At 44.8% G+C, this 24,420-nt stretch overlaps 1 protein-coding gene across 2 annotated transcripts in view; it reads right to left on the bottom strand.

Moving 5' to 3' along the window:
- EDARADD (EDAR associated via death domain) overlaps positions 1-24,420 on the bottom strand; it is a 54,306-nt gene that overhangs the window by 4,776 nt on the left and 25,110 nt on the right. For both annotated transcript variants that reach the window (XM_019651788.1, XM_019651789.1), the window contains exon 5: positions 8,459-8,504. In XM_019651788.1, the coding sequence (XP_019507333.1) occupies positions 8,459-8,504 (46 nt within the window). The remainder of the gene's footprint in view (positions 1-8,458; positions 8,505-24,420) is intronic.

Here is a 24,420-nt window from a genome sequence, read left to right as displayed (position 1 = left end):
ATCTCCAACAAAATGGACCTAAAACAGAACTTAAATTTCTCCCCCGATGCACTGAAAGCACCTCAACGCCCCTACTTACACTGTGATTCCCTGGTGTCCTCACAGATCTTTTCCCTCTTTTCCAATCAGTCCCCACGGCCGTGGCCTCCGCTGGAAGCTCCCCAGGCTACTTACTCCTCCAGTCTTGTTTGCCTCAACTTCCTTCTACATAACCTGTGCCCCAGACAAGCTGGATGACTCAGTTCCCCGAATAGACAACCTGCATTTTCTTTTTTTTTTCTTTTAAAGCTTAGTTAAGATAAAAGACAAATAAGTTCAGTGTAGAAAATTTAGAAAGTATATACAATCATGGATTTTGTATAAATTATTGAACACCTCGTGTTTTCCCAAATTTCAAGGCTATGAGTAAGCAATTTGATGCCGACCTTGCCCATAACCTTTGGCCACATCTTTAATCATCTTCCCAGTAATGGAATTATTATTAGGCCAAAAGGCATTCTAAGGCTATCAATGCATGTGCCCCAAATTGCTTTCCAGAAATAAAGTCTGTACCAATTTACACTCCAACTAGAGGACAGAAATGGTGCTTATCTCACTTCACCTTTGTCAGCACCAAGTGTTAGTTTTAACAAATCTTTGTCAATTTCATAGGTGGAAAAAGCCTACCTTATATTTTTCTACCTCTGTGCCTTTTCTGGTGTTTTCTCTCTGATCACTTTTCTCTCTTCTTTCCCTCTCCTCCTCCTCTCCTTCCTCCATTGAACTTCCCTTCCACTAGGGCACTTCATCCATCCTATAAGCCCCGCCTCACACCTACCCCTTCCATGAAATCTTCCAGCACCTGCGCAGAACGCCATCTCCTTTGAATCCCTTCATTATCTTTGCATCCCCTGACTGTGCTTTGCAGTGAGATATCCTGTGTCATTTTCTGATTCCTTATTTTACCTGAAATGCCCTGAGAACAGATCTGTATCTTTCTTCACTGTGTTCCACACCTTAGAGTTTAAAAATGTAGAATTACATTTCTAGGTAATATAGAGAGAGCTTGTCTTCAGCTACATTAGCAATGGTATATAAAGAAGGGAGACTTTAGCTGCATAGGTGGGACGCTATTTATCTAACAAAAGAACTTCCTAATGGTGAAGGTAGTTTCTCACGAAAAGAAGGCTATATAAGGGAAATTCTGCAATTTTCTTTGCCCTTATTTAAAGTAGAATCAAATTAATAATATTCTGCCAAGTGGAAAAGAAAGCAGGTTACCAAAGAATTATGTGTAGTTGTTTTTGTAAAAACAAATAATATAGTCATTCATATCCATGTAAAGTGTATCATACAGACATTCATAGGTACATTAAAAAATCTGGAAGTATGTATAACAAAAATGGACAGTTCCTAATTTTCTGTAATTATTGTGTTTATTTGGATAATTTAAAAATATTTCTGAAATGTCACAGAAAAAAATAGTGAGACGTAACCTCCATGTCCAGAATTAAATGTCCTGGTGTCTGAAGGTCTCTCTAGTATTATCCTTGTAAGATTCAGGGTTGACAATGTTTTATCCTTTAGTGTCAAGAAGAAGAAAAACATCAGCAAGGTTTCTGTGGAGCTCCTGGCAGCCTTCCAGTGTATGAGAAGGTCGCATTGTTTTAAAAAATGACATTGACCAATTATCAATTTGTTTTAAAAACAAATGATGAACCAAAAGTTGAGTGATGTTTTCCTTTTGTATTTCCAACGACATGAATGACAAACCATTTACTGAATTGGAATCATTTACACAAACTGCCAACATTAGTGAATTCAAAGCTGCCTTTAGAATCATAAACTATAATTAGCATCCTGGGGGACTTATGCAGAAAAACATGTTTTCTTTTCCCCATCAAATACTTTTTTCCTGCCCTACTTTAAATACCTACCATAGTGCACGTGGAAGGACAGACTGGGTGATGCCTCAGGGGAGAAACAAGAAGTTTTCATCAGAAATGAGGGCGAAATGGGATTATTATTTGATGCCTCTCAAATAACAAGCACAGAGTTGCTGTGCAGTAGAAACTCAAAAATTATTTGGTAAAAAAAAAACAAAAAACTGTTTGGTGAAAGAATGAATGAATGAATGGGAACTGGGCTGTCTCCTCAGGAGACAGGGTAGATTTGTTATTAATGTTTGATGCGTTTTAGAACCCGAATAGAGAATTAATAGAGAATTATCTGACAGTAAACAGACACTGGTGGAAAATAGTACAGAATTGGTCTGAAGATACCAAAAGACGGATCAATTCTAGATTTGGGGAGGAAAAAAAAGAAGCTACTTATGTATAAAAATTCACTTAGATTCTCTAATAAGTAGGGTCCTTGCTTGCCACAGTTTGTATATTTTCAACTGGTGCAAAGCAAAAATGGAACACACCATGAATTTATGATGATTTCTTATTTTGGAGGCCAAAACCTTGGAGGGACTTGCTCTCTGTAAGTCGAGTCTGAATAACGCCTTAAAGTAAGGAAGAATTGCTCCAAGGAGGAAGGCCCAGATCTCTCAGAGGTTTTTTATCATCACAATAGCTGTCACTTATGGAGGGCGTAATGAATCACCAGCCTGGTGCATGCATGACCCCGAATCACCCCGTTCTGGACCTGTGTCACATGGGCTTGTCAAGTCCCCGTACCCCAACTTCCTAGACCTTGACTTCTCACGCCATTAACATCCACAGACTTCAGATTCCTTCTCTATAAAATGGAGGGTGATAATTCCTGTATCTCATCAGTTAAGTCACATAAATGATGTGAAAGCATTTTTGTCAAGTCTCATGTAAATGTCATTTGAAGGTGTTAGGTTTTACATGTATTTTTTTAAGGAGACTGGGAAGAAAAGAGTCCCCATCTGGCCTCTGCTGACGTCTCCCAGCTCAGCCCCTTCACTGCCCACACTTGTCCCGACAGCACTGAGCTCAGCTCTACCTCAGGGCCTTTGCACCAGCTAGTTCTCCTACCTGGAGTCCTCCTTCCTCAGATCTCCACATGGTTGGCTCCTTTGCATTATTTAGGTCTCCATGGACCGTCTTAGCTAAAGCAGCAGCCTCTCCCATTACCCTCATTTATTTTCCTCAGTGCCCTTACCACCACGGTGTACTTACTTCTTTGTTTGTGTTTATTGTCTGTCACTCCCAACTAGTATATAATCAGCAAAAGGAAAAGGACTTTGATGTCTGATGTCACCACTTTGTTCCAGGCACACAGAAGACACTCAATAATAATATATGTAGAGTTAATCAAATGAATGAAGAGTATGACACAGAGAAATAATCAAACTAGAAACTTACGGGCAGCCTATGAAGAGCTATTGAGAAACGTTTCTTGGTGCTGAGCATATGTACAAGGCAGACCAAAGATTACCGGTTGCTATGGAGAAGGAGTACATTGTGTACCACTGGGATCAGCAGCAGGACCTCCAGAGGCATGCCAACTGTCAACACCTATTCCCACTGTGCAGGTGTGAAGCTTTGACAGATTACGAGCTTGCTAAGACCACGTCCTCACTCTCTGAGCAGAGATGTTCACACCTATTTCATATGGTTGTTGAGAGGATTAGATGAGGTCATCCATGAAAGCCTCATGTTAGCTCACAGTGAGCACACAACCAAGAATTAGAAGCTGTAGGAGAGGAATCATAACCAAATGCCTTTTTTAAAGCAGTGGTTCTCAGCCTTGGCTGCAAGATGAACTCCCCCACTCCTGAGATTGACAAAATCCTAATGTCTGGTCCCACCCACCAAGACCCTTATTTAATTGGCCCGGGGGAGGGGAGGGGAGTGGAGGGAGGGTGAGGGCGGGAAGACAGGACATGGGAGTTTTTTAAATCTTCCATGAGAATTCTAATGTGCAGCCAGGGTTGAAACCATCATCTAAATGACATCTACAGACTAAGGTCTTAGAGGGCCTGCCAAAATGAGATTCTGGAATACAGCCCTTTGACAGAGGCTGTGTCTGTTGGACAGATAATACACCCCACACTCCCAAGCTCACGAATAGATTTTCCTAAGGGCCGTTTCTGCCCTGTCCCCCATCCCCTCTCTCATACACCTTTAACGTTATACTTAATAGGAGAGTTCAGGACTCAAGCCCGTTCTTCTGACAAAGTATGTCTAAGTCATTAAAACAACTGTAAAGGGCTAGCCGAGTGGCTTAATTGGTTAAGAGCTTGCTCAAGAGTGTGAGCTCTGAGCAACAGGGTTGCCGGTTCGATTCCCGGCCTGAGCTGAGCTGCCGCTTAGCTGCCAACAGGCGGCAGGATGGCTCAGCTGAAAAAAAAAAAAAAAGAAAAAAAAACAACTGTAAAAAAATAAAACAGTACACATCCAATGGTGCAGTGTCTAGCTCTTAAGTTTGGGGCTGGCAGATTGTAAACAACCAGTCAATTAACAGTTAATTGTGACCTGGAACAAGACAGAGGTCCTGATTAGCTAAGCGTAGAGAATGGCTCCAGTCAGAATGTTGGCAGTGGATCAGAGTGACTTAATGGGTTTCCCTGCAGGGGAGGTGCCGTTTTATCTTGTGCACTGGGTTTTTGGCGAGCTATTACCACTCGGTGTTTTCCTCCAATGGGCTCAGGACCACTGTTAGCTGTCAGGTCGTTTATAATAATGTTCCCCAAGACAAGTAGGAGACTTGAGTTAGTTCAAACAATTAAATAGTAAACATTGTTTACTGGCAACTTTGCAAATAGCAAAATATTGTGGTCCCGAAATAAAATAGCTCTATCGCAGGTCTTTATAAATTATCAGATCTGCAGCCTGCAAAATACCAAGTGTCAAAGTCAAATACTTCTGCAGTTATGTTTATTAAGGGTGTAAATTCATGTTTATTTCTATGTAGTTGGAAATAAATTTAAAATGCCAGTTTATGGCTTTTATAAACCATTGGGGTGCACACATACCACATTATCGATCAGAGCTAGTTAGTTAAATGCCAGAAGCTGGAAAATGAAGAATTATTTTTATCTACTAAGAAACTGACCCCGCGGGTTTTAGGTGGGTGTTTGATCTCAACCAACGAGAAAAACAATATGATTTCATTTTCTCTCTCTAAAACACCCTTTAAGTACCGGGCAGGCTGACAAATTGGAGGGCTCTAGGCTGGTAAATCAAGCTGGGTTTCAATCTTGTCATTAGATAAATTGGTGTGTAGAAGGCACATAAAAATAAAAAAGTTTTAAAAAAAGACACTTTTCTGTAAGAAAGGACCTAGGCTAAAATTCAGCATAGAATTTTATGTGAATTTGAATTATGAAATTATGTGACGCAAACATATTAACAAATTGTCAATTTATGGACACAATTTGAAAAAAATGAAAATCCTATTTTACATTCTTTCTATGGAGAAATGAGGTTTAGATTAGGCAAGTGCTGAATTATGCATGTTTGTCAGAAAGCCATCCTTGAAAAACTGGCGCTAGTTGAGAAACGGATGCAGAGGGTGTCATGGTCCATGTGACACCCACCTCTACTAGAGAGAGTAGGAGAAAAGGTTTTATATTTTCTGATTTCGGGGATGTTTTAAAAATAACTGAGCCTTATTCCTTCAATGCTCAAATGTTTTCATTTTGTAACATTGCATGAGAACATGGTAAAACTTGAATGTCTCCTTTAACAGGGCACACTGGGCATCATTTGGCGGCATTTGAAACCAGGCGTCACTCTGAGTATCTTCTCTATGGGACTCTGCCTCCGGGGCGTTTGCTTCTGTGCCCAGTGTTTCCACTAAGGAGGCTCTACTTTCCTGGCGGTAGCTGATTCTCAGTAGCACGCTTTCCATTCCTTGATTACAAACTGTCAGCTGTCATTTCTCCCTCCTGCCTAATCCTCCGTCTGGCGCCCTCATCCTGCTTATATTCACCAGCTATAAACTGGATCGCAGCTCACTCAGGTTTTCAAATTACAAGAATTAAATAAAAGCCAGGCTCTGAGTTAAGTCTGAGGGTCTGATTCCGGAAAAGGAGCAAGCTTTTGTGAGAGGGAGTCCAGCAACTCAGAGACTGACTTTGTGGGGTGGGGTGGACTTCGGCTTGTCCCAGCTGAGGACTCAGTATGAGGGGGCTGGAATCTGACCCTCAGCCTCTGAGGACACTCATGCACTTAGTGGGTGCTCACAGGATGTGCACCGGCCAATATAGGCAGCCTGTGAGGTGGCTGGGAGTGGGCTCCAGGCCAGGCCGGGGCCGGAGTCACACTTAGAACTTGGGTGACCGAGCTCTGGCCACGTCACCCAGGGCTGCTTCTTTCTCATCCACCTGGTGAAGAAAATGTTTGGACCCACACACAGAGTTGTCATGTGCACTTTTTTGCAATGTGCTTAGAGGAAGGCCTGGGTACATGGTGAATGATAAATTAATGTTTGTAAGTAAAACAATAAAACAAATCTTAAGTAGCTACTATCATTCAAAGATGAAATATGCAATCTGCTTTGGCCAATTCATCCAAGAGCAAAGCTTCCAAGTCAATGTCTCTCATTTACTTGTGTATGAAAAACAAAAACACAAACCCAACCAAACAAACACAGACCACTCCTGTGTGCAAAGCACGGTGCTGGATGTGAAAGGTGACCTTACCAGTTCAGAGTCTGCTCTCAATATTACCTGCTATCACTGAAAAGTTTATTCTCTTTGAAAGTCTTCCATTTTATTTTAATACAAGTAAAATTTTTTTAGAGACAACCTCAAATTGTGTTAAAGTTAATCTATTTATTAATAATGACCTTAACTCATAAGAGTCCTTGAAGGGTTTACAGATCTTTCTACACAATTTACTTTACACATTTTCATTTTAGCTGACATTTCACATTCATGTGTGGTTGTTATTCTTTAAAAAATTTAAATACAGATTTTTAAAATCAGAATAGAAATACGTGTTTGTCACAGAAAACCTGAACATTTAGATAAGCCTATGGAAAAAAATTCATGCTCTCACCACCAGGCTAGTCACAGGCATTTGGGGACTTCCTTGTTTTTTTTGTCTTGTTTTGTTTTGTTTTTTACCATGCACTGTATGTTTGCCTACATCTGATCATGTTTCATATATACCTCTGTAGATACAGATTAAAGTTGGTTTATTTTTGGGGGGAGGAGATTTTTTTGATACTCATGTTAGAAATTTTAAAACTCTAGGAGAGTGAGAGAAAATAAAAATTGCCTCTGCTGGCATGCAAAGATGCTTTCTCCTCCTCCAGGTAACCCAGCTAAGTGCTTCTAATTTCAGCCTGTGTTTGTGGAAGAGGGGTAATTATTAGCCAGGGGCCCTACCCTCTGCTGGGGGTGGGTGTGGCTCAAGGAAGGCAGTTCCAATGGGGTGTCCTGATGTGACCCTGAGCATTGAGGTTTCCCATGGAACCTGCTGGGAACATACACTGAATGTTCGTCTGGCCCAATTTCTCCCTTAATTTTTCTAACCTGAACCGGAACCAGAATTCCAACTGTTGTCTCCACAGTTGTTCTTTTTGCCACAAGGCCCCCTTAGAGAGCCTCACACACACTGGGTCTTCAACAAATAAAGGTCTGTTCAATGAAAAAAACAAAAATCACCTAGAATCTCACCACCCAGAGCTAAAATCATGTTTCTAAGGAAACAGCAGCTGATTATGTCCCATAGGTCTGCTTTCCAGCACAGTTCCCTGGGCACAGCCTTGGGGTTGATGACAGGTTGTCCTGAGGGTCTCTCAGCCCCCTTAAAAAAGAAAGAAACAAAGTCCTGATGGACTCAGGTAGTTCAATATGTGTTTTTAAAGATATAGAAAGTGTTGGTGAAGCTTGTTTTTTTGTTGTTGTTTTTTGTTATTATTTTGGCAGCTTATTCCAATGCTCGCTCCATATTTTCCCCCATGATTAATGAGAAATCTAAGCATTGCCAAAGTTCTTGCCTTACAATAAAAAAAGGGGTAAGGGGACAAACTTTCATGTTTCTTTGGTTAAACACACGACAAGCAGAAAAGGCGTGAGGAGCAGCACGTGGCCTAATGTCAGAGGGGCTCTTTGGGCACCTAAGTGCTGGAAGCACAGAGCGGGAGAGAGGCAGTGGGGGCGGGGCTGGCCTCGCCCTGACTTGCTCTGCCTGCGTCCATTGGTCTCTCCCACCTGGCCAAGTCACCTGGCCAAGTTGTGTGCCTACTCCGGGGGCGGTGTAGGGGGGGTTTGCCCAGTTCTGCCTGATCCTAAACCTGTCCAGTTGAGAATCCTGCAGAGCCCCTCACAAACAAAGGAGGGTTAACTCAGAAAATACCCTTCAAAGCCTTTTGTGAAATCTTGTAAGGTTTCTTTGCAGTTTACCACGGCATGTGGTTGGAAAGTGTCTCTAGTCTGTAATACAGATTTTTAAAGGTAATGATAAACATATTCGCAATTATCTTTTATATAGCCACGCTAGCCATCACTGACTCGACCGAAGCCCAGACATCTTTAGAGTCAATCATTTACCTGAAAGGGGCTCTCCAGTGCTGTCTGGAAAGCCATTTTCTTCTCCCTAGGAACGAAAAAGCAACCATCATTAAAATCATACTCATATGTGAATGGAGATATTATATTAACTTTCCAATTTAGTTAAATTTCCACCAAAACCTGGGGCGGGTTGGGGGGTTGGATCTTAAGAATGGTATTTTAATGGGTAGTGAACTCTGCGTCTGTCTCTAGAATGTAAGCTGCTGAAGGGCTTTGTCTATTTGCTCCCTGGGCTGGGTCCTCAGTGCCCAGAACTGTGCCTGGCATACAGACGACACTCAACAAACGTTTGGTACATGAATTATTGTCCCTATTTTTTAAAAAATGTATCAATACACTCAACAATGTGCTATTGTTTTATTTTTATTTCACCTGATGGATTATTTTCCTTATTGTATTCCCCACCTACTTCTTGGCGGGCTTGCTGTTTGTCAGTCCAGGTTATAATTCTTTCCTTTATCTCTTATACTTTTTAAGCATATGCTACAAAGCAGCAAAGATTAACTTAAAAGGCAGCATCCAAATCCCTTGAGAGGCAATCGTGTCTCTCTGCCCATTTGATTGAGGTTCTATTTTCACAACCAAGGCCACGGGATATGGCACACAGAGAGATATGCTCTGATCTCGGAGGGCGTGTGCGTGTGTGTTTACAGTGGAGTCAGCAGAGACCTGCCCCAGACTGCACTTGTTTATGTAAACTCCATCTTTGTACAACTAAAATCTGTCTCAGCAGTTAATACGACCCCTCCATCCACAGTATTGCAGAAAATGCACCACAGTTAGGTCAAAAGCTCAGGGTTTTCCTCCAGCTGCCTCGTAACTTCAGGCACGCCGTGTACCAAAGCTGGCTTGTACATCGAGGTGCCTGAGAGATGAGCTTGTTTCTAAGTGTTGTCAGATCTGAGGGTCTCCCCCTTAAAGATGTGCTAACTCTCAGGTGTCAAACATTTTCAACAGTCTTTTACTCTTAATCTTCTAAGAAGCCTTTCTCCTCACTCCAAGCTCATAAATTCCCACGTCTCAGCAGTGTGTAGACATTTGTCTAATTACAACTCTCATTCTTTTTTCACCCATGAAGACTTCCGATGTCTCACCAGTTGGATTTTCCCCCTAACTAATCTACAGATTTCTTGCTTCTGTTTGAGTCTCATTTCTCACCACTGTCTTTCCTGGAACAAAAAGCAACCTGCTCCCCATACATATACTCGCATAAAGTTTGTAAGAGTGATAGGAAGCCTCTGAGAGAACAAAAGTGTTCCACCTTTATGAAGCGAAATCCAGAGGCTCCACAGCATTGGGGCCACGCTTCACTGCTGAACAGGTCGTGTAGAGACCTGCCTTTTCCCATCGGCGCGGCTCCTGCAGGAGCGGGCAGGTGAGCACCGCTTTCAACAGTCCCAGTTCTGCTCCCCGAACTGGAAACGAAACAGGACCTCCCAGTGGTGTGAAGACACACAAATGTTAAACTTGACAGGTCCTGCTACGACTGAGATCCCTACTAAAACGTGAAATTTAGGTAAAGACTATATTAGAGGGCATATGTGACTTGATTTCTCACGATCTGGAGAAAAGTTGTACGAAAGTCAATGTCTGGCCAAAACCGTCCCCATGATGCTGACAAGGGACACGACGCAGAATTACTCATGAAGGTCGATGGAGACAGAACTTAGGTTCATATCTACAATCTCTGTTCTTGTTCTGATTATTACGCTACTTCTTAGGTTAGTTTTATAAGGGTGAAATCAGAAAAGACTAATATTTGTGTTTTTAGGGTCTTTTAGGTGTTTATTGAGCAGCTAGTAGGTACGAGCTCCCATGTGGGACCCTACAGACAAAGATAAAAGGCCCTGAACCCTGACCTCAAGGGCTACCCTCAGATATGCTGGGGAAATAGAGATGCACAAATAACTAAAATACAGGCAGAAGATGGTAAGCTCCAATAGGGAGGGATAGCTAGTCAGAGAGGACAGAGGTTTCTTCCAACAACAAAAAACAGAGGAGGCTTCTTTAAATCAGAGACATTTGAGATGAGACCTGCTGAGGGTTTGGCGTGGGGACTTAGGAGGAAAGGGCATTTAGAAAGAGGCCCACCATGAGCCGATAAGGAAAGCCTGGGGCCCTGTGGGGTATTTTGTGTTCTTCAAGGAAGGCCATGAGATGGGTAACAGAGATGGGAGAAGTGAGCTGAGGCCGGATTGAGACCTGAGAGCCTGTCTAAGGAGTTGGGCTCCATATCACAGATAACAGGGCGTCCTAAAAGGGCTCGTCAAAAGCAGGGCATCCTCAGAGCTCTAGGAACAAAGCAGGAAACATGGCCTGGGTGGTCAGGAACAGCGTGGAGGCTGGGGACGGTGGCGGAAACAGCACTGCCTCACAGGCAAGAACTGATGAGATCCCAAACCACTCTCCTGGGAGAGGAAGGCATAAAGCTGGAGTCACTCCTGAGGTATAGCCATCAGGGGGACGAGGGGAAGAAGGTGAAGTGAAGGGCGGGTTCTGAAGAGGTGACAGATAAGATGAGATGTCTATGGGAGTTGAAAACATGGTGCTGGTGTTGGGAGAGGCGAAGGCACGAGACAGAAGTAAGGATGTTGAAGTGATTGTGGAAGAAGAGATGGGTGATAGAGAGCCAAATGTGAGGTCACAACCTTCAGGACACCCAGACACCCATATCTTGGTGGCAGGAGAGGGAATGAGACAGGAAAGTCGAGAGGAGGGGAGAAAAATAAGAGGCAACACCAGCAAAAGTTGTGGAAAGGCCAGGGGTTCTAAGGGCCACGTGAAGACGAGAGCTGGTAAGATGAGAGGGGTGGGGAGTGTCTCTTTTGCACTAGATTCTAGACTACAAGGCGAAGGGTCTTATCCATGCTGGACCACGGTGATCCGCACATCTGAGACGTAACACCTCACATCTGCAGAAGGCAGGGTGAGTGGAGGGTGGGTAGAAATGAAGACAAACACAGCACGCGGGGAGGGACTGCCCTTCTCCATGACACCCTCCTTATCCCTCCTTCCCTCTGACCCTGCTTTTCTCCTCAGCTCCTTGGTCACCAGCTGGGTGGCCTCCAACCCCACTCCATCTTTGTCGCCTGCCCACTTACATGATCAAACATCTAAGTGATATGTTTAAAAACACCCTAGACTTGTCAGTCAGCTGTGGGCCCCTGGCCAATCCTTAGCGCCGCACGAACTCCACTCTACCAGTGTTGCTCTAAACTGCCGAATGTCGTGGGGAAAAGAAGTGACACACCTCGTGCATTTATGAGCTCACGTATTTGATCTCAGCTGGGCCCCAGCTGGGCCTTGGTTTTGTGGAAGAGCATAGTTTCTGGGCATGGTTGGGTCTGTATGCCAAAAAAGAAAGGTCTACATAAGAACAAAAAAAAATGGAAACAGCCCAAATGTCATCGACAGATGAATGGACTAACAAAATGTGGAATACTATTCAGCCTTGAAAAGGAAGGAAATTGTGACACATGCTACAACACGGATGAACCTTGAGGACATGATGCTAAGTGAAGTAAGCCTGTCACAAAGGACAACTATTATATGATTCCATTTATGTGAGGTACCTAGAGGAGTCAAATTTGAAGAGACAGAAAATAAAATGGTGATTACCGAGGGGTTAGGGAGGGGCAACAGGAGTTAGTATTTAATGTGTTAGAGTTTCAGTTTGTGAAGATGAAGAAAAGAGTTTTGGGGATGGGTGGTGGTGATGGCTGCACAACAATGTGAATGTAATTAATGCCACAGAACTGTACATTTTAAAATGGTCAAGATGGTAAATACGTTGTGTGAACTTTACCACAATAATTTTTTTTTAATCTCCTTAGGACATTTGAGGGTACCACAAAGTTGAATACCAATGTTTTATATATTCAAGTGGGCTAAAGACAACCCCCATTTTGTAAAACCTCTCATTGCAAACACGAGGGAATTACCTGATATTTGGGGAAATACGTTAACTGCTGCCAGAAATTCTTTGAGCGCAGGAAAGTTTGGCTAAGTTACCCTGACTCTGCACTCTGTTTAGGTGATAAACTGGTAATCAGGTCCTGTCTCTGCTCAGGGAGCTGATAGCACAGTGTCTTGAAGAAAAGCCACCTCTGAAGACTCCTCACCAAGCTCTGAGAGACCCCAGGGCCAAGGAAACACTCTGGGGACAGCACTCCACTCGGCGGTGAACGTGCAGGATGGATGGAAGGGCCCAGACACTGACAGATCAGTGGGGAAGGTGGAAACCAATACCAAGGGTCCAGTGTTCTGTGAAACACGCTCTCCTGGACTGCCTGGATCCACCCTTAAGTCTCTATGCTTAGCTAATTAATGCAGCATTACATCTTTATTATTTTGCAGACTAAGGGGAAGATGGCTGACAGGGAAAGCACGCAACAGGTTGGTTAACCTGATTATAGCCCAAGTCTGGTTGGAAACCACCATGAAGACCAAAACCAAGTTAGCCTGACTCATCTGGTGGCAGCAACAGAAACTACAGGCAAAGAGCCTGAGAGGAAATGCCTCCTGTGCAGTCGAGGAACCAGGTCAAGTCAAAGAACTAAACTCAGTTCCCCAAGAGAACCAGTGCTTCAAGTTTGGTCTCCCGGTTAGGAAAAATATTTTAGCAAATGGCTTTGAAAATAGGATTTTAACTGTGTAGGTGGGCAACAGTAGCAGAGCTCAGATAGCTGTCATAGTGTCGGTGTTCCAAACTCTGTCCCTTCGCACAACCAGTGACACTCAAGCAGCTTTCAGTGGTAGGAATTCCTAAGACAGAGCTCAGTATCTGCGTAACTCTCCTGAATGCGTTTATCGATTATCCACTTCTAAACTTTAGGGCCAGACTAAGCGTCTCCTGTCGGGTTTTTTTTTTAAAAGCCATTTATACTCAGTCCATTTTCTGCAGATTAATTACTATTATTGTAATAATTGTTTATACTTATTTTTACTTATGATTGAATCATAACATACATATAGAAAACTGGACATCCTTATTTATTTGAAAGTATATTCCAGAAACTGGCTTTTAGAAGTGTATTTAATTTAGGATATATTTACCAAGCACCTGCTCAGTGTAAGTGACCATTCTGGGCCTGGACTATGGGGATAAAGCTGACAGAGCCCTGCTGCCTCAAGGTAACAATTCACTAATGGAACAAGGACATGTAGGTCGATATTGATGCCACAAGAAATAACATGTTACAAAGGCATGGACAGATGCCAAGAGAACGCAGAGGTGGGCCAGAATTCAAGTGAGACCTCAGGTAACAGGGCAAGTGTCACTGAGGATGAAAGAAAGACATATGGAAGAATGGAATTTGAACTAAATGCTACGGAAACGTGTGGGGTTTTTGCACATTTAGCTCTTTCTTCTCTTCAATGAAGCTTTCTATCTGATTACAAGGGAGGCCTGCTGCATCTGGAGGTGAAGTGGGGGTCAGAGACTGCTCCAGCTGTTCCTGTTGCTGTGAGGCCGCACGCTCAAGTGTCGTTTCACACCTTTGCTAGGGTTTCAAAGATGAAAGGGGGAGCGGTTTTCCCTTTGTGTACGAAGGATAGTTGGTTATTGTTCAGAAATGTCACAGGTATTTTACAGGAGATTACGGTTGGCATGTGCAAACACAGGCAGACCACGACCCACCAAGGGGCAGGGAGTTTCTGCCTGTATTTCCTCCACTCCTAAGTCCAAGGCCATAGGATACAAAGCGCTGCTGGAGCCCAACCAATCAAAAGCTACAGATGTGGGGGGAGGGGGCTGGCTGGGTGGTGCAGTTGGTTAAGAGCGCGAGCTCTGAGCAACAGGGTTGGTAGTTTGATTCCCACATGGGCCAGTGAGCTGCACCCAAGCTGAGCTGCCACTGAGCTGCCAACGGGCAGCCAGGTGGCTCAGCTGGTGAGAGTACGTGCTCCTAACAACAAGGTTGCCAGTTCGATTCCCACTTGGGATGGTGGGCTGCGCCCCCCGCAACTAGATTGAAAACAGTGACTGGACTCGGAGCTGAGCTGCACCGTCTACAGCTAAAATTAAAGGACAACTACTTGACTTGGAGCTGATGGGTCCTGGAAAAACACAATGTTCCCCTTCCCCAATTCCCCAACTCTGTTCCCTTCCCTAATTCCCCAATAAAATATTTTTTTAAAAAAAGCTGCAGAGGGGACATGCGTTCGTGAACTCCTTCCTTTCAGTCTAGAATCTTCCTGTGGTGCATAGTCATGTGTGAGCTGAAAAAAGACTCTTGGTTTCAAGTGTCAATATATGAAAAGTGTATTGAACCTAAATGCCATCCAAATGATTGGATAATTCAGTTCACTACATTTTTGTTTTTAATTTGAAAAAAATATCCAAAACACAAAAAATTAAAAGTATTCAAAATCATACAGGTTTTTAAAATAAGCAACAAAAGATGTGACAGTCTTTTTCTCTCCATGTCTGATCCCATCACACTCCTAGAGGTTAGTGGTTACAATCCGGAGCACCACCGCACTGATTCCTTAGTCACAGGAACCTATATGGAGATATTTTTTTTTTAGCTCAAAACTATATTAGTCTACCACTTGCTTTACCTGTTTAATAATAGAATAATAATACATTGCTTTATTAAGGCCAGCGATCTTTCCTCTTCTTAATGGTTTAATAGTATTACACCCTGTCACAGCACCAACATTAATTCACCCAGTTCCTACTGGGCATGTAAGTTATGTCTTCTAGTTCAAACACCCCCTGTTATGACTTCTGTAGGATCCAGTCCTTCAGTGGGATTGCTGGATCCATGAGTAATAGACGCGGCCAAATAATTTCCTGAAACTAGTATTATGTTACACTCTCAACTGTGTGTGAGAGTGGCTGCTCTGACCCCCACGCCAACCGGAAGTTTAAATGAAATTCTGGCCCACCTGTGAAATTCGAAGGCAATTATGGTCAACAGAGCACTAAGTGAGACTAGAAGAGTATATATATATATAACTATATATATATATAGTTATATATACACACACACACACACACACACACACACACATATGACTATATATATATAATTACAATATATAATGAGGCTAGACGCCATTAAGTCAAACAATTAGAGCCGATAAAATAGAGGCCTGTACAATTAAATGATTCATAGATAAACATCCCTTATGTTGTTCTTAGTTAGATAACTAAGTGCTAGAAAGCAGGCATTTTGCCCTTCAGCTTGTACATGGCTTACCACAAATATGGTACTTTGACTTGGTTTAAAAGTAGAAATAAGTCAAAGACAGAGGCATTAGCAGACTACAACACATCAGAGTCCTGTGATTTTTCTTGTTAAATTTTATTTCTAGAAGGTTCATCATTAGAAAAAGGTATTCAAGGCCCTGAAACCGGCTGGGTAGCATGGATTTGTAGAGGGAGCAGCTATTTACATTTCATTCTTTTCTCTAGCAATCGAAAACAGAGACTTTAGGTGGTCCAGATTTCCTGGAGCCTAGGGTTTGGCAAGGCAGGTTCCACCCCAAATCAGCGAAACATCACCACGCCTGGCGGTGGAAGCTGTGAGAGCTAAGCTCACCAGCAGAGGGGGTGAGGGAGAGGAAGCAAGACAGAAGAGGTTGGGTCAGGGGACGGAGCTTGAGAGCCTGACGAGGGGGGTCGGTTCCAGTGATAACGTGCTGTGTGTCCCATGGTCGGCAGGAGCACCGAGGAGGAAGGCCATGGGAAGGTCACCGTCTGGGATAAATCAACTCAGTCTAGAGAAAGCAAGATGATACAACTCGAGGAAGCTATGAGCCAAACGGGAGACAGAATCTTGTCATTATCTGTTTCAGGCAAACTTGTCTAGGGTGTCAAAACACAGAAAGAAAACATCTTTTTGAAGACGTAGTCAAGTCCAGCTGGGATTACTCGTGTGTTTTGAACATTCTGGTGATCAGTGTATCTATTCACCTATTCTAACGTGGCGCCCTCCATCACCCTCCCAGAGGTGAGATGTCAACTCTATAGACCTATGTAAAGATGGATGAAAGACGAGAGGGCAAGTGAGAGCACAGGCCAAGAGACATTAGTGATAAGTTCACAGGACAGGTGATTCCTACTCCAGCGAAACCAACCTCTGAAATGCCTTCTGCCCCCTCTAAATGCCCAGAAACCTCTGGGTCACAAATGCTCTCGGCCTATTTGGACTGATAAATGGCATCTGTCAGGCAGGAGTCAGTCCCCCTCACCAGAGTTAAAAATCCCAAGTGTAGGCTCTGAGGAAGTTTCCTAGTCTTACCCGGTGGCTCTGCTTTCTCATTCTCTAAACGTCACATTAGGGAAAAAATGAGGCACTACTGAGAATTTCCTAAAACCAGAGCCGTACGACTCTCCCTTAGAGAACAAAGTAAAAGACTCGCCCATCTATTACACAGGTCTTGTCGGAGCTTGAAAGGATTGTTGCATATGGAGAAGAGCAGGCAGGGGCCTGCTGGGCTCACTCACATCAGATATCATCTCCAGCGAGCGCTGGCTGGGTCCCTCCCCTGTTATTACAACGCACGTAAGGCTCTGGGTCCGCAGATTGCCTGGCGGCCGGATGCGCTTCTGAGGCAATAAGGCTGTTGGACCGCATTCTGCCAACTACCTCAGTCCAATCTAAAGACAAAAGCAGCCCTCCATTTACAATTTTGTTCCAGTAGCATTTACCGGTGCTAGCCTGTCAGGCTGGTATTGTTTAGAATGTGGAAAACCTTAAAATCTCCCTAGATTTAGGCAAAGCAAGAGGCCCCAGCAACTGTTAACACCAATTGCTACTGACTGAGAAATAATGAACTTGAGGAGGGGGTGATGCTGGACAACATCCCAGGTCCCAACTCTGCCACTCATCAAAGGTCTTTGTTCCCTCCTCTGTAAAACAAGAGAAATTACGAATAAAATGATTTCTAAAGTCCCCTTCAGCCCTGAAGATGCCAAGTTGTCAGTATGAGCGTCTGGGCTCAAACCCACTTTCTGAATTGTCAGGATTAGCAATGCCAAAAAAGCCCCTCTGATATAGTACTGATGGCACCCAGCTAAGAGACAGGGCGCCCACTGGCCACTGTACCAATGTCAGGGCATGTGGGGAGCTGGGAGGAAGTGGGGAACCTGGAGATCCAAAAGGAAAGCACAGATGGTATGTGAGGGTCAAGACCTCCGGGAGATCCCACCTAAGACACTAAATATGTGTCCTTAGAAACCAAAGACTTGTGTTTCTTTGGTGAATAAACAAGATACAAAATTAGTCCTAATTTCTTGGGCTGCTTCTTTAGCATCAATGATTAACTAAGATCGTCTTCTGGATTATAAGGGACTGAGAACTATCGTCTTGGCCTCCATACTATACTTTCTGTAACACTATCGACACACCAGCACGCTTGGAGTTCCATGGCTTAAAAATCATGTGTGCCCCGTCCCCCATTTACTCTGGGGAGCATATGTGGAACTTTGCTTTCAAAAAACTTGCTTAATTTCAAAGAAATCAATTAGCTATTCATAGGGCTTCAACAGTTAAAACAGTTATTGGTTTTTTGTATTTTAATTTGGTGGCATTTATCACTAAGATTTCACTTCAAGCTCCTATAACTTGCTCAGTGGACGAATGAACTGGCAGTCTGGCCTGTTAGGTCTAGTCTGTAAATAGAGGTGTATATGTGGCCTAAGACACAAATAGCCTTATGTGGTTGGGGGCGGGGCAGGTGAGGATTGGCAATTAGACGTTGACCACGGCAGTTTTTAGGACAGCAAAATAGTGGAACAATCTCAAAGTCCCATAATAGGGAAACTATTTCAGTCACTGTGGCACAGAATATAACACTACAGGATAGGAGATGGGATGTTTTCCTGGTGTCTTTTTTTTTTTTTTTTAAGATTTTATTGGGGAATTGGGGGAGGGGAAGAGAGTTGGGGAATCGGGGGAAGGGGAATAGACAAGTTGCTGTCGTTTTGTTCTTCTGTCTAGTTGTGGAGGATGTTGCTTCACTGGCTCATGTTGGTATTGTGATCATTGTGCTCTTCCCGGATGAGGCAGTCGCTCGCTGTCCATTGGACGGCGGCTCACGCCCGCTGCCCGCCAGCCCCACTGCAGCCTATGCCGTCGCCACCGGCGACTCACGGCAGCCCAGCTCCAGGTCAAGCTGTTGTTCACCATCTTAGCTGTAGAGGGCACAGCATCATTGGCCCTCACATGGGATCTGAACCAGGGCCCTGCTGCTCAGAGCTGGCGTCCCAAGCCAACTCTTAACCAACACGTCACTCGGCCGGCCCCTCCTGGTGTCTTAAGAGTGTTGAGTGGGGCCCTATGCTGAGGACAGTGGTTGCATACATTCCACAGAGAGGTGCTAGGTAAACCCTAAAAGACCAGCTAAGTGGGGGCCAAAAGTGGTGCTATTATCCTTGCCCCAGCCCCAACCTGTTAACTTACATAAGAGGAAGAGATTTCTTTGAAGGAATTAGTGGAGAAGTGAGAGCTCTGCCTGCTTTCTTTCCTCTGCACACAAGGAGGAAGGGGTGGCTCTCTGCCCCACCCAACGCAAGTGAGGGTGGCTTCAAGAGCACACTTGTTGGAGGTGCTTGCCAGAAGGGGGACACCAGCCTCTCACTCCTCAGCTGGATGCCTGTTGATCTGTAGCTACTCCAGGCTCAGTCCTCTGCCATTGGAGGACCCTAACCTGTGTGTATGAGGAAGCGAGAAGCTAGCTGGAGCTGTCCCTGATGGCACGCAAGGGGCAAGTTGTTCCCGGTCAAGTAGACCAGCATCCTCTTGAAAGGACCCTGCCCAAAACGTGTGCCTGCTCAGATAAGAGGGGCATGATGTATATTAGGAGAGAAGGTGCTGGGGTTGGCTGCAGGGGGCAGGTGTACACATTCAGCTGGCAGTGTTTTGTCCACATCAGGTAATTGCACAGCGTTGGATTCTTACTCGCTGGGAAAGGGGTGGAGAACTCAATCCGCTGCCCCTCTTTTGGGCCTCAAAATTTCAGATCAGGCCTGAGTTAGAAGTAAAGAGTGAAGCTTTGAGCTCCGTGAGAGATTTAAGTACTGTATGGAGTTCATATCATTTAAATACAATACTAACCAGATGTTTATTGAGCACCTACTGGGTGCCAGGAGACTGGTATTATCACACCCATTTTACAAAGGAGGGAATTGACTGAGAGAGGTTAGGTAGCTAGCTCAAGGTGACACAGCTAAGTAGCAGAGCTAGGGACCTAGTAGGTGTCCCTTGTTCCATTGCCTGTGGTGAGGCCAGAAGCATCTACAAGCATGGAGTCTGGAGTCAGACTGCCTGGGTGGTTCAAACCTTGGCTCTACTACTCAGTAGCTGTGTGACCTTAAACAAATTATTTAACCCCTCTGTGCCTCCATGTGCATCTGTAAAGTGGGCATAACAGTATATCCCACAGAAGGTCGTTTGAAAATTAAATGAGTTCATCCAGGTAAGTGCTTGTAACAACACTTAGCCTTAAAATTTTTAACTATAATTATCATCATTTTGATTCCATCATATTAACTCCTTATTCAAAATGCTTACGATACTGTATCAAGTGAAGAAAGGAAAACATGACATTGCTGTACAGCGTAATTACCACTACACAAAAAATAGTTACTCCCATGCAAAGTAAAAAACGAGGATATAGTGTTTCCCTCATCTTCTTTTAATAAGAACATTGCTTTGATTATGGAAAAGTAATCATTCAACAGAAAGAACTTTTTATTCCTAGCTCACAGCTACATTTAACATTTTTAAACAGATACTGAGTGCCCATCACATCTAAGGCACTGTGATTTGGCAAAGGGTGAGGGAACGCATGTAGCCAGAGCCCCGATGGGGGTAGAACCACAGAGAATGCACAGGTGAAAATGTACGTGTGACCTCTACAGGCAGAACGAATGACAAACAAAGCAAAATCATCCACAAGAGTCAAGGTGACTTAGGTGGGAAAGCGCTGGCGTTCTGCTCAAAGTAGAATGTAAATAGTGAGGGTGTGTTTCTGACACAGATTAACTGCCAACACACACAGTTATGCCCGGAGCTATATATCCACTCATCCACACCACTTATTAAAGTATGAGATTCCAAGATAGGTGCTGCAATATAATCAACACCAAATCACTGCAAGCCGCTATGAATTGAATAGTGACCCTCTGCCCAAATTCACATTGGCGTCCTAACCTTGGTACCTTAGAATGTGACCTTGTTTGGAAATAAGGTCTTTACAGGGGTAATCAAGTTAAAGTGAGATCACTAAAGTGGACCCTACTCTTATATGACCGGAGTCCTTATAAAAAGGGGAACTTTGGAGACAGACGTGCACACAGGGAGAATGCCATGTGAGGACAGAGACAGAAATCGGGGTGATGCTTCTACAAGCCAAGGAACCACAAAGACTGCCACCAAGCCACCAGACGCTGGGGCACAGACACGGAACTGATTCTGCCTCCCAGCCCTCGGAAGGAGTCAACCCTGTGACACCTGGATCTTGGACTCTGGAGTCCAGAGCTGTGAGCCCATGTATTCCTGTTGTTTAAGCCACTCAGTCTGTGGTACTTTGTTACCCTAGGAGACTAATACACATATGATATGTCCATTGCTTCTAAAAAAGAAAGAAAAAAAAAAGGAATCTCTCTGGGTCTCTGTTTTCATATCTATAAAGTGAGAAATGGACCAAGCGATGGACCCAATGATCCAGCCCATAAAACTCTGCATAATCTCTGTATCTGAAATGCACACTAGTCAAGTGAAGAACAAACCTCAAATGGCCCACACTCTAAGTCGGAAATACATGACATCAGCGCTTCCCGGGATTATTGGGCCTAAGACATGGACAATAGGTTTTCGGTAAAAAAAAGTCCTCCCTCCCACATTCTTCACCAGCAGCAGGGACTGTCCCCCTGGGCCTGCTCTGACCACGGTGGGGGGCTGCCTCCAGGATCAGGCCGACCAGGCTGCCCCAATTTGATTTCAGCCAACCAAGTCATACCTGCTGGCAGGTAGGAGCAGCCAGCCTACGTGCTGTTAGGCATGCCTGGATTCCTCTATGCTGAGGACGCCTGGTCTCACCCTGCCTTCCTCACTCTGTCTGCACAGAAACAGTCCTGGGACCTGTAAAAACCATGTGCATGGAGCCTATCCTGGACCACCAACTCCAGTCTATGGGGGGTGGGACCCAGGATTCAGGGCCATCGGCCTACTCAGATCACAGGTGGGCACTAATCACTTGGAGTAAGAAAATATAAATCTGTTTTCTGTGGGCCACTGAGAGGGGCTTTCCATGTTTTTAAAATCCGTCCTTACAGAGTCTCATTACTGCCTGTACCGCCAGATGACATAACAGTCACTTGGAGGGCCCTGCCCCTTTGCAGCACTTTCTATGAGCAACCTAGTGGGCCAGGCTCGTGGATTATCCAAAAATGGCCAAGAAGGGTAGGGTGGTGAGAGGACATGGCAGACGAAGGCAGATGAAGACAGATCTCACAGCAACTTCAACTACAGATTCATGTTAACAGGAACGAACATTATTGCGAAGTCTACCTTGCGAATTTAACCCACAGCCAGATACTTTACCCCTCCCATTCAATGACTTTATTTGCAGGGAGGGAGTGGGGTGTGTTAGAGTCACCTACAAGGCTTTTCAAACTACTCCCAGGTTTGGGAAGGCCCTGCGTTTCTGCTTGCTGTTCTGGAGGTTCAGAGCTCCTGCAGCCCGGCCAACCTTCCCTGTCCTGACCTGCCGCAGTCGTCAATGGCCAGCATGATGGTCTCTCTAATGCCTCTACACCCCACTGTCCCCAAATAACAGGCCTGTCTCACTGCAGGAAAGAGCCGTGGAGCCCCGATGGGCCCAGTCTCGGACGTGTGGCTGGGTGAGCCCCATAGTCAGCCCTCGAGCTGTGGTCGTGTTACGTCGTATCCTGCCAGCTCAGCTCCCCTGTGGGTTTCTGGAGGAGGAACCTGGCCTGTGGGTCCCCAGCAAACCACACTGCCAACCACGGCCTGTGAGGCGGAAGAGGCCAGGCTGCTGAACCCGAGGGAGACAGGCCCTTGATTCCTGGGGACTCCCAACCCTGACGGCCTTCACTGCTTGCTTGCTTTTTAAAAATTTATTGGGGTGGCATAGGTTAGTAAAATTACATAGGTTCCACGCATACATTTCTATAATACAGTGCCATATGTTTGAGCCCCTTCCCTCTCTCCTACCACTCCACCCCCCCTTTACCCCCTGGTAACCACTAAACTGTTGTCGGTGTCTGTCAGTTTTTGTTTATTTGTCTTGTTCCTTTATTGCGTTGTTTTACATCCCACATATGAGTGAAGTCATATGGTTCTTGACTTTTCTGTCTGGCCTATTGGATCTTGAGATTATTATTATGCTAAGCGAAATAATTCACTGCTCTTTCATGAACACTTTCCAAAACCACATCGTGTGTTGGGTACCTGAACTCTGCCATGGATGGTTTGCAGTTCCCTATCACAGGCAGCAGCCCCCACTCAGTCTGCGCTCCCTGCCCCTTCCCTGCTTTACTCTTCTCCCCGCACTATTACCGTTAGAAACACTGCACAGGTTAGTTCATGGTTGGTCTTATTTATTCCTCACACACCCATAAAGTATTTACAATGTGCTTGATGACATGTTAAGAGCTTAAACCAGATTAACTCACTTTTCCTCCCCACCCCCCACGGCCCTGATAAGCCATTTTCCTACTTGTGACAGTGGCCCCACCGGATGCCTGGTCACCAGCTGGGATCCTCTGAAGCAGAACTTCACCCCTTCCCTGGCTTCAGCCCCAAGGCCTGTCAGACACTAAGTCCTTTTCATCTCTCCTTCAAAATGTGTGTTATTGCTGTTTGGTTCTTGTTTTGTTCTTTTTTCAAACATTGTTAGGAGTTGAATTGTGTCCCCCAAAAGAGATACGTTGGAAGCCTAACCCCCAGCACCTCAGAGCATGACTGTAATCAAGTTAAATCGAGGTCATGAGGGAGGGCCCGACACCAGCATGCCCGGGGACCTGATGAAAATCGGACACAGAGATAGGCACGCACAGTGGAAAGGTGATGCGAAGAGAGCCAGAGAGAAGACGGCATCTGTAAGCCAGGGAGGGATCTTCCCCAAGGCTTCAAAAGGAATCAGCCCTGATGACACCCCCATCTCAGACTTACAGGCTCCAGAACTGGGAGACAATACATTTCCGCTCCTCCATTGGTGGCATTTTGCTACACGCCCTAGCAAATGACTACAAATGCTTTTTAATTGGACTCTCCCCTCTTCATCCTCCCTTCCACAGCCTGCACCCAGGCCCTAGGATTATATTCCTGGGCAATTGCAACAGCCACTTGGGTCTCTCGGCCTCACTCTTGCTTCCTATCTACCCTCTGGACAAGCAAGCCACTGCTGGGACAGCCTTTCTAGAACTCTGTTTTAATCCCATCATTCCACGGGAGGACTCTTTCAGGAACTCTCCAGGGCCGGGGATCAAGCCTGTCCTCCTATCCTTGCACACGAGACTTCCACTAGAGCCCACTTCCCAAAAAACGAGTTTAGAGGAAGTGCTGGATACGGGTTGGGGGCAGGGAGCGGGGTTCGCAGGTATCCCGGCGTGGGAGAAACAAGTTTCTCTATTGCAAGAAGCCTGCTTACCCGGTGAATGGACTCAATCAGGTGTCTTCTCCCCGCCACCCCTTTCTCCCTTTAGGTGTATGTGCAGAGATTCCCTAGGAATCTGAGGGAGCGTTTCTTAGCTTCCTTGTCTACGGACCCTCTGTTCCTGCATGATCCATACACATTCTTGCTCAGCGTTCCTGGCCAGAGATTTTAAATTCTAATTTTGACTGTAAGCTCTAAGCATTCACCCCAGCACCCAAGAGAGTCGTGGTGATACATTCTTGGCACTCAACTGCTGGATGGGTGGATGGATGGATGGATGGATGGATGGATGGATGGATGGATGGATG

The sequence above is a fragment of the Hipposideros armiger genome, unplaced genomic scaffold, assembly GCF_001890085.2.
Source record: "Hipposideros armiger isolate ML-2016 unplaced genomic scaffold, ASM189008v1 scaffold_167, whole genome shotgun sequence".
Classification (NCBI taxonomy): Eukaryota; Metazoa; Chordata; class Mammalia; order Chiroptera; family Hipposideridae; genus Hipposideros; species Hipposideros armiger.
This window is presented reverse-complemented; position numbering and strand designations above follow the sequence as displayed.